The following is a 9,146-nucleotide window of genomic DNA, read 5'->3' on the forward strand; positions in this document are numbered from 1 at the left end:
CTAACCTGACGTGTTAACTTCAATTGCGCTCAAGCAATCAAGTTTTCCTTTCAACTAGTAATATGAGCAGAAACTCGACCAGCGTAAACACCCATGATAGACCTCTTTTTCGCTTGCGCGTAACTGTTAGCGCTCCACTCTTAATCTAGCCCTAAATTGACTCCCTTGTGTTTCCTTTGTAGTTTAAACATAAAATATGCAAACATTTTGACAAGGAAACAAGGTTATATATCCTATTTATGTATCACATGAGCCATTTTTAGGTGAATTCCTTAATTTAATGTGCACTTTTTTTCTACTTCTCAGTAGTGTCTGTCCCCCCCCATAAAAGATTTTAGGTAATTATATTCCCTTACTTAACCAGTGCTTTAAAGTTCACGACTTATCTGTTATTTTTATTTTTTTTATGTCAAGACAATTACCCAATTGTAAATGCGTCTATTAAACCTTTGAGCGCCTTCTATAAACTGTTTCATTAGAAACTTTGAATACGATTCAGCACTTTTAAACGGAATAAAACACAATTACATTCTAGTATATGCATATATATATAAACCTTTTCTAGATCAGTGATATGTAGAATATATTTAATATTCAACGTGTACAATAAAAAATATCAAACTACAAGCGCATATACATCTATACACAAGCACCGGTTTTCTTTTTTTTTTTTAAAGTATCGGATAATCGGAAGTTATTCATCAGGAACCGGAAGTTGCCAACCAACATATCTGTTTTGCCAACCGAGAACGGAAATAGTGTAAAATAAAAAATGGCAGAAGTGAAGGCAGAAGCGAAGGCTACTGTTGAAATTCCGAAAGAGGAAGAAAAAGAACTTATTGAAACCCCTATCGAGCAAGGGGTGAAAAGAGAAAGGGAAGAAGCAGACGAGGAGGTGAGAAACGGCGTCTGCAAGGAAAGCGGACTTCTGTAAAATATAGTTAAATAGACTAACTAGTGAGAGGCTATTGTACAGTAGAGAATGGACATTCAACTTGCTTCATGCATTTGGGGTGTTGTAGAGGAACAGTTGTTACTCAGCCTTTGTCTGCTTTTTTAATTATACAATTAATATTTTCACTTTGCTCCGTCTTACAGTAGTAAGTGCAGTGTAGCCCCTGTGTTATTGGTGTCTCCTGTTTGTCTATTTGCACTCCACCCACAGACCTATAGATATTGCTAATTATTGACAGATTTCATGGTCTGGTGTTACCACTGAGAATGACATGCTCTAATTCGTTACAACGTGTGTCAACACCTTAATTGTTGTTTTAAAAGATAGATAATCCCTTTATCTACCAATACCATTCCCCAGTTTTGCATAACCAACACTGTTATATTAATATACTTTCTACCTCTGTAATTAAATTGTATCTAAGCATCTTCTGACAGCCCCTGGTCACATGACATTTTATTTATTATCTATTGACTTTCATTTTAGCCAATTAGTGCAGTGTCTGCTACAAGCCTCGGACGTGATCACAATGTTATCTATATGGTTTACATGAACTAGCTGTCCCCTGTTGTAAAAAGCAAATAAAAAAGCATGTGATAAGAGGCGGCCTTCAAAGGCTTAGACATGATCATATGAGCTTTCCTAGGTTTAGCTTTCAACTAAGAATACCAAGAGTACAAAGAAAAATTGGTGATAAAAGTAAATTGGAAAGTTGTTATATATATATATATATATATATATATATATATATATATATATATATATATATATAATTACATGCCCTATTTGAAAAATTAAATTTTTCTTTGGACTTGACTGTCCCTTTAAGACTATGGACCCCCCCCCACCTCTGTGTTTAACCCCTGCAAATGGTCTAATAACATAGTAGAAGTACCACTCAGGAACTGCAAATGGTCTAATAACATATTAGAGTTACCACTCAGGAACTGCAGAGCACTGCTGCTCCTGAGCGGAACCTACTGCTGATGCAGTTAGCAGCGCAAGTTGCACAATCCAGCCGTGTAACTAGCTTTTCTTTTGCTGCAGTCAATTAGGGACAAATATAAACAAGCTCCTTTACATATCACTGTGCAACATGTAGGTGGGTCAGGGTTCTGCATTACATGGCATAAACTCCAGTGTCTCTTGGAGGAGTTGAAACATTACAATTTTCATAGTTATATTAGAGGAAAACAGGCATAATAAATAATGAAAGTGCATTGCAAAGTTGTTTTTTCTTTTATTATGCATACTTAAAGGGACATTAACCTGCTGTGTATAATTACTGTAGCAAGGTTACTACTCACTATTCTATCTCTTTAAATCTATCCTCTTACTTTAATTAATTACAGAATAGAGTTGGTAAAGCTCTGCATTTTATACTGGGTGCCACATAGGGTTACCACCCAGCCGGTATTTTAAGGTTCTGGTCAAAATAGATAAGGAAAAATATAAAAATAAAGATCATTTCAAGATAAAACTTCTGTGTGTGTTGGAATCTAATTATAAACAAATAATCCTTTGAAATTAGTCCTATCAGCTTTATCTGAGTTATGTTGTCTATTCATTTATGCAAATGTATGCTAATGAGCACTGCAGTATTTTTTCCCCCCAAAAAGGTGGCAACCCTAGCACCACAATCTTGTATCACGCGTATTGTTGCATCATGTGGCAGAAGCAGTGCACTTTTACAGATCTGTGATGTTACCAGCTTTTTGACAGCTGTACCTTGCACTACAGTTTAGATCACATAGTGGAGAAGTTACATTTGTGCAGGTTTTTTTTTTTGCCTAGTTTAAAAGTTACATAACAAATATAAACTCCAAGATGGCGGCACCCAGTAGTTAAAATAAAACAATGACTTTGAAGACAGCTGTAGGTACATGAGGCAAGAAATAGCATGGTGAGTAGTAATCCTGCTACAGTAGTTGTACTTAGCAGTTTAATGTCCCTTTAAAGGGACATTGAATGTAAACATTTTCACATAATTGTGCAGAATTATGAAACCTAAGGATGGCTGTACCCTTTGAAAAACTATTTAACATTATACCTTTTATTCAGTCAAAAGCTTTCTGTTCATTCATTTATATCCCTCGTCTTCGACGCTACAGTTTTTATAAAAATTGCATTAGAGGCTTGATGTCTAATCACAGCTCGCCCGATCAACTTATCGGCATACTGTGATCAGACAACAAGCCCGTGAATCATTTTTTGTTTTTTAAATTGCCACACCGAAGAGGAGAGCGATAAATTATCAAAAGGCTTTTGACAGCATAAAAGTATAATTTTGAAATGTGCACATTTTTTCCAATATTTACTGTCCCTTTTAAATATATTATGGGAATAAAAACTGATTCTACTACCATCTTTTGAACATTTAACCTCTTTAGGTGAAGGAGGCAGGAAGTACTGAGCCATCAGGAGAGGCTGAAAAAGGAGAATCATCAGATCTAACACCAAACGCTAAGAAAATGAAGGTGGAAGTGAAAGAAAGGAGGGAGAAAAAACAAAAGGTTGATGAGGATGAGATTCAAAAGATGCAGTAAGTGACAGTTTTATCTGAAGTCTGTCTCTTCCCATATAAAAAAAAAAAATCTAATTGTAAGAGTTTTACATGATGACATCTTTTTCCCCTACAGGATCCTGGTTTCCTCTTTTTCTGAGGAGCAACTGAATCGATACGAAATGTACAGAAGATCAGCGTTTCCTAAAGCTGCCATTAAACGGGTATTTTGCACTGATTCTAAACTATAGTGTCTTATTTCAATTTAAAGGGCCATAACAGTCGTAAAATTACATGATTGGATCAGCGACGGGTTACACTCAGGACCAATAGTGCTTCTTAGATACAGAGCGGCACTTCTACTGTTTTAACTTGTTCATGGGGTTAAACACACATTAGTTGTAGGGTCGATAGTCTTAAAATATTTCACGCTGTAACGAATTAGAGCATGTCATTTTTCAACTATCATGGCCATCTAATTGAGAAAATATTAAAGGGACATTCTACACAGGTTTGCGGGCACCCCATGCCGTCACGTGGAACCTCATGCAGGGCAAAAGTAATAAAAGTATTCTGGGGAAAATGTCTTTATTCGGCAACCCTAATATGGCCGCCAAACTCCTCCCTCCTTCTTGTGGGTTTGTTAGAAATCGCATCTAGCAGCGTGTGGGAATGGACTTAATTACATGAGACACTCGGGCAGACACATTTCGCATGCGCAAAACTACAGCGTGCGTCATCAATTTTACAAGTGAGAGCCTGATCATAGGATACTGCTACACAATAGACACGCCCACAAATTCTACCAACGGCCAAATGTGAAGGTATTTTTAAAAATACTTTTTTCCTTTTGCCCTGCATGTGGTGCCACGGGACAGCGTGGGGTGCCCGCAGCACAACAATCCCAACAAGGTGTTTGCAAACCCGTGTAGACTGTTCCTTTAATGTAAAAATTAGTGTTCTAAAATGGCATGGGGAATGAATATAGTATTTTTTTTTTTTAAAAACACTCTAATGTTCAAGCGATTTATATATCAATCCAAGTATACCATTATTTTTTGATCTCTTAGTATATCTACGCTGATATGAACATACCAACAATATAAAAGGTTTATGAAGAAATGGCTTTATTTACATATAAGTCCCTGTGTTGAGCAGAAGAACAATATTTGATATTGTACATTGTATCGATTTACTGTTATATTAGAGCCTTGCTGATCATAAACTTTGCTTTTTTTTAAGCTTATTCAGTCTATTACTGGCTGCTCTGTGTCCCAGAATGTTGTCATCGCGATGTCTGGTATTGCCAAGGTCTTTGTTGGAGAAGTTGTGGAAGAAGGTCAGTTCATTTACAGAATATATTTCTTCATTTACTTTTTTTTTATTTTATTTTAATCTATCCATGTGTGCTACATAAATAGACTCCCAACCCTTTGTACACCTGCATTTATGGGAAACAGAAATGTTTGTGTCAGTAGCTTTATAGTACCAACCCACATTTTATTTGTTAAAAAAAAATCATTTAAAGGGACATGCCACCCACATTTTTTCTTTTATGATTTAGAAAGAGAATGCAATTTTAAACATCTTTCTAATTTACTTATATTATCTAATTTGTTTTATTCTCTTGATATTCTTTGATGAAAAGCATATCTAGATATGCTCACTAGCTGCTGATTGGTTGCTGCACATAGAAGCCTCGTGTGATTAGCTCACCATGTGCATTGCTTTTTCTTCAACTAAGGATATCTAAAAAATGATGCAAAATAAATAATGGAAGTAAATTGTAATGCTGTTTAAATTTCTATTCTCTATAATCTGAATCGTGAAAGAAAGATTTTGGGTTTAGTGGCCCTTTAACTGTTCAGTCTTCTACATACTGGAGGGGGATTTCTATGTCTGGCCATGATGTTTTGCATGGTAAATTTCTTATTTAAAGGGACATGAAGCACAATTTTATTTTCTGATGATTCAGATAGAACATGCAATAAAAAAAAAAAAACCTTTACAATTTACTTAATTCTCATGGTATTCTTTGTTGAAGAGCATACATTGTAATGTAGTGTCCACGTATGTGGAGCACTCTGGTAGCAGTTTTGCAAGAATGCTTTACGCAATGTTCTACCCATTTTATAACCTTACTAAAAGTATTCTTGTAAAACTGCTGCTTTATAGTGCTCTAGACATGCATGCTACAAACCTAGGCATGCTCTCCAGTAAAGGATATCTTGAGAATTAAAGGGACAGTCAACACCAGATTTTTTTGTTGCTTAAAAAGATAGATAATCCCTTTATTACCCATTCCCCAGTTTTGCACAACCAACACACTTATAATAATACGTTTTACCTCTGTAATTACCTTGTATCTAAGCCTCTGCAGACTGCCCCCTTATTTCAGTTGTTTTGACAGACTTGCATTTTAGCCAATCAGTGCTCACTTCTAGGTAACTTCACGTGCGTGAGCTCAATGTTATCTATATGAAACACATGAACTCTCCCACCCTCTTCTGCTCCAAACCCTCCAATCCTTCGGCATCTGTGACACAGCTCTCTCGTGGTTCTCTTCCTATCTGACTAACCGTACATTTAGTGTAGCCTTCTCCGGAGCATCCTCTGCCCCGTTACCACTTTCTGTTGGGGTACCTCAAGGCTCTGTCCTTGGTCCCCTTCTCTTCTCAATCTACACGTCGTCACTAGGTTCCTTAATAAAGTCCCATGGGTTTCAATACCATTTGTATGCCGATGACACCCAAATCTACCTCTCTGCACCAGACCTACCTCCTTCCTTACTAACCCGTGTTACTAACTGTCTTTCTCACATCTCATCTTGGATGTCCTCTCACTACCTTAAAGGGACATAATACTCATATGCTAAATCACTTGAAACTAATGCAGTATAACTGTAAAAAGCTGACCGGAAAATATCACCTGAGCATCTCTATGTAAAAAAAGGAAGATATTTTACCTCACAATCTCCTCAGCTCAGCAGAGTAAGTTCTGTGTAAAAAGTTATACTCGGCTCCCAGCTGCAGGTAAAAAAAAATAAAAAATGAAGAAATGAACAGCAGCCAATCAGCATCAGCAGTGCAGAGGTCATGAACTCTTACTGTGATCTCATGAGATTTGACTTAACTCTCATTAGATTTCATAGTAAGCTTCCTTTACCTGATTGGTGAAATAATATGAGAGTTCACAAGGCTCATCCTTTCAGCTGTCCCAGGACAGACGCACTAAAATGCTGCTTAGAAATCCTTTACAATGGGAGGTGGCTACTGAGGAACTTTTGAGGTAAAATATCTTTCTTTTTTACATAGAGATGTTCAGGAGATATTTTCTAGTCAGCTTTTTACAGCTATGCTGCATCACTTTCAAGTGTTTAAACATTTGGGTATTATGGCCCTTTAAGCTAAATCTCTCCAAAACTGAACTCCTTATTTTTCCCCCTTCTTCCAATGTCTCCACCCCCAAAATTTCTATAACTGTTGATAATTCCATCATTACCCCTACCCCGCTCGCCCGATGTCTTGGGGTCACACTTGACTCAGATCTTTCCTTCACTCCTCACATCCAGTCCTTGGCTAAAGCCTGCCGCTTCCACCTTAAAAACATTGCTAAAATTAGACATTTCCTTACACAAGATACAACCAAGATTTTAATCCACTCTCTCATCCTTTCCCGCCTCGACTACTGCAATTCCGTCCTCTCTGGTCTACCTAGCTGCCGCATACCTCTTTTACAATCCATTATGAATGCCTCTGCCAGGCTCATCTTCCTTACTTGTCGCTCTTCATCTGCTGCACCTCTCTGCCAATCCCTTCACTGGCTTCCTCTTGCCTCTAGGATTAAACAAAATCCTCACCCTGACATATAAAGCTCTCAACTGCACTGCTCCCCCCTACATCTCAGAACTTGTCTCTAGATACTCTCCCTCCCGTCCCCTTCGATCAGCTGAGGATCTCCTCCTCCTCTCCTCCTCTCTTGTTACTTCCTCACATTCACGTTTACAGGACTTCTCCAGACTGGCCCCCATCTTGTGGAATTCCCTGCCTCGCTCCATAAGACTCTCCCCTAGTTTTAACAGCTTCAAGCACTCCCTAAAAACTCTACTATTCAGGGATGCAGACAACCAACACTAACCTTTCCTAACGCCATTGCTTTCCCCTTGAACCCCTTAGATTGTAAACCTATGGGCCCAGCTGTTTACAGATCGCTTCATAAGAGCCCCTACAAAAGCTATCCTGTACACCGACTATGTTTACAGCGCTGCGGAATCTGTTGGCGCTCTACAAATACCTGATAATAATAATAACTAACACCCTCTAGTAGTGAAACAATGTCAAAATGCTTTCAGATTAGAGGCAGCCTTCAAGGTCTAAGAAATTAGCATATGAACCTCCTAGGTTTAGCTTTCAACTAAGAATACCAAGAGAACAAAGCAAAATTGGTGATAAAAGTAAATTGTAAAGTTGTTTAAAACTACGTGCCCTATTTCAATCATAAGTTGTTTTTTTTTTGGACTTGACTGTCCCTTTAAGTAAATTTGATAACAGAAGTAAACTGGAAAGTGTTTTTTTTATTTTTTATTTTTTTATTGCACAATCTATCTCAAACCTATCCTCAGACCTCCTGAACCGGTGAAAGCATCAGCTGATTAGTAAACCAGGTTATTTACCTGCTATCATCCAAGGGAATCCTGGAAATTTGGCCTGTTGGGGAGGCCTGAGCACAGGTTTATAAACCAGTGCCCTATCTGAATCCGCAAAGAAGAAATTTGGGTTTCATGTCCCAGAAAAGATTATTGCCTTTTTAGTATTTTTTTTTTTATGTGTTTAATTTTATATTTTTAAATACCAGCCTTGGATGTGTGTGAGAAGTGGGGTGAGAGCCCTCCCTTGCAACCCCGACATATGCGTGAAGCTCTGAGACGACTGAAATCTCATGGACAGATTCCAGATTCTAAACACAAGAAGATCCTGTTCAATTAATGTTAATGCCAATGATGGTTATACAGGGATAACTTCCATCTGACCTCTTTCTGTGTCAGAAGAATATTAGTCAGTTAACTACTAATACAGTTATACCCCATAATGGGGAAGTCTTCTGATATCATTAAAGCTGATCATACTTAAATTCTAAGTGATGTTAAAAAATAATAATAATAATGATGATCATATAAGGGCTTTTTTGGTGTCGTATGTTAAGTGAAACATTAAGTTATTTTGTATGTTTTAAATAAAACTGTTTTCATTTTCTGTGTGTTTTTCTTACTGTATGTATTATTACCATTTAGCCAATACAGTTAGAAAACCCATTAGCCAAACTGCTTGGGATCGGAAAAGGTTTGGATTTTGGAATATTTGCATCTGTAAAATGGGACAGTTTAGGAGATGGGACCAAGTGTAAACAACATCTGGTCTCATTTGGGCAAAAATTACATCATAATACAATAATAATTATTAATTTATTTTAAATAAATTTGAGTAACATTTGCATTTTAGAACACAAAAAAACAAACCAGCTGATAATTTTTAATAATTAAAAAAAATAAAAAAAAACATTTAAGACCACAAGCAGGTCTTTCTTTGCTATGGCATTGACAATCCATGACTTCATTCCAATTACTAGTGGGATATTCAACTCCTGGCCAGCAGGAGGAGGCAAAGAGCACCCCATCAAAGCTGTTAAGTG

General features: G+C 37.2%; 1 protein-coding gene across 1 annotated transcript; it reads left to right on the top strand.

Annotated features, from left to right (window-relative positions):
* The first annotated feature begins 750 nt into the window (after positions 1-750).
* Positions 751-8,710, top strand: TAF11 (TATA-box binding protein associated factor 11). Its single transcript, XM_053704715.1, has 5 exons — positions 751-895; positions 3,346-3,497; positions 3,595-3,682; positions 4,701-4,797; positions 8,313-8,710. Exons 1-5 carry the CDS (start codon positions 773-775, stop codon positions 8,441-8,443), a joined length of 591 nt encoding a protein of 196 aa, XP_053560690.1. The 5' UTR covers positions 751-772; the 3' UTR covers positions 8,444-8,710.
* The last annotated feature ends 436 nt before the right edge of the window (positions 8,711-9,146 follow it).

This window comes from Bombina bombina, chromosome 3 (assembly GCF_027579735.1).
Source record: "Bombina bombina isolate aBomBom1 chromosome 3, aBomBom1.pri, whole genome shotgun sequence".
NCBI lineage: Eukaryota > Metazoa > Chordata > Amphibia > Anura > Bombinatoridae > Bombina > Bombina bombina.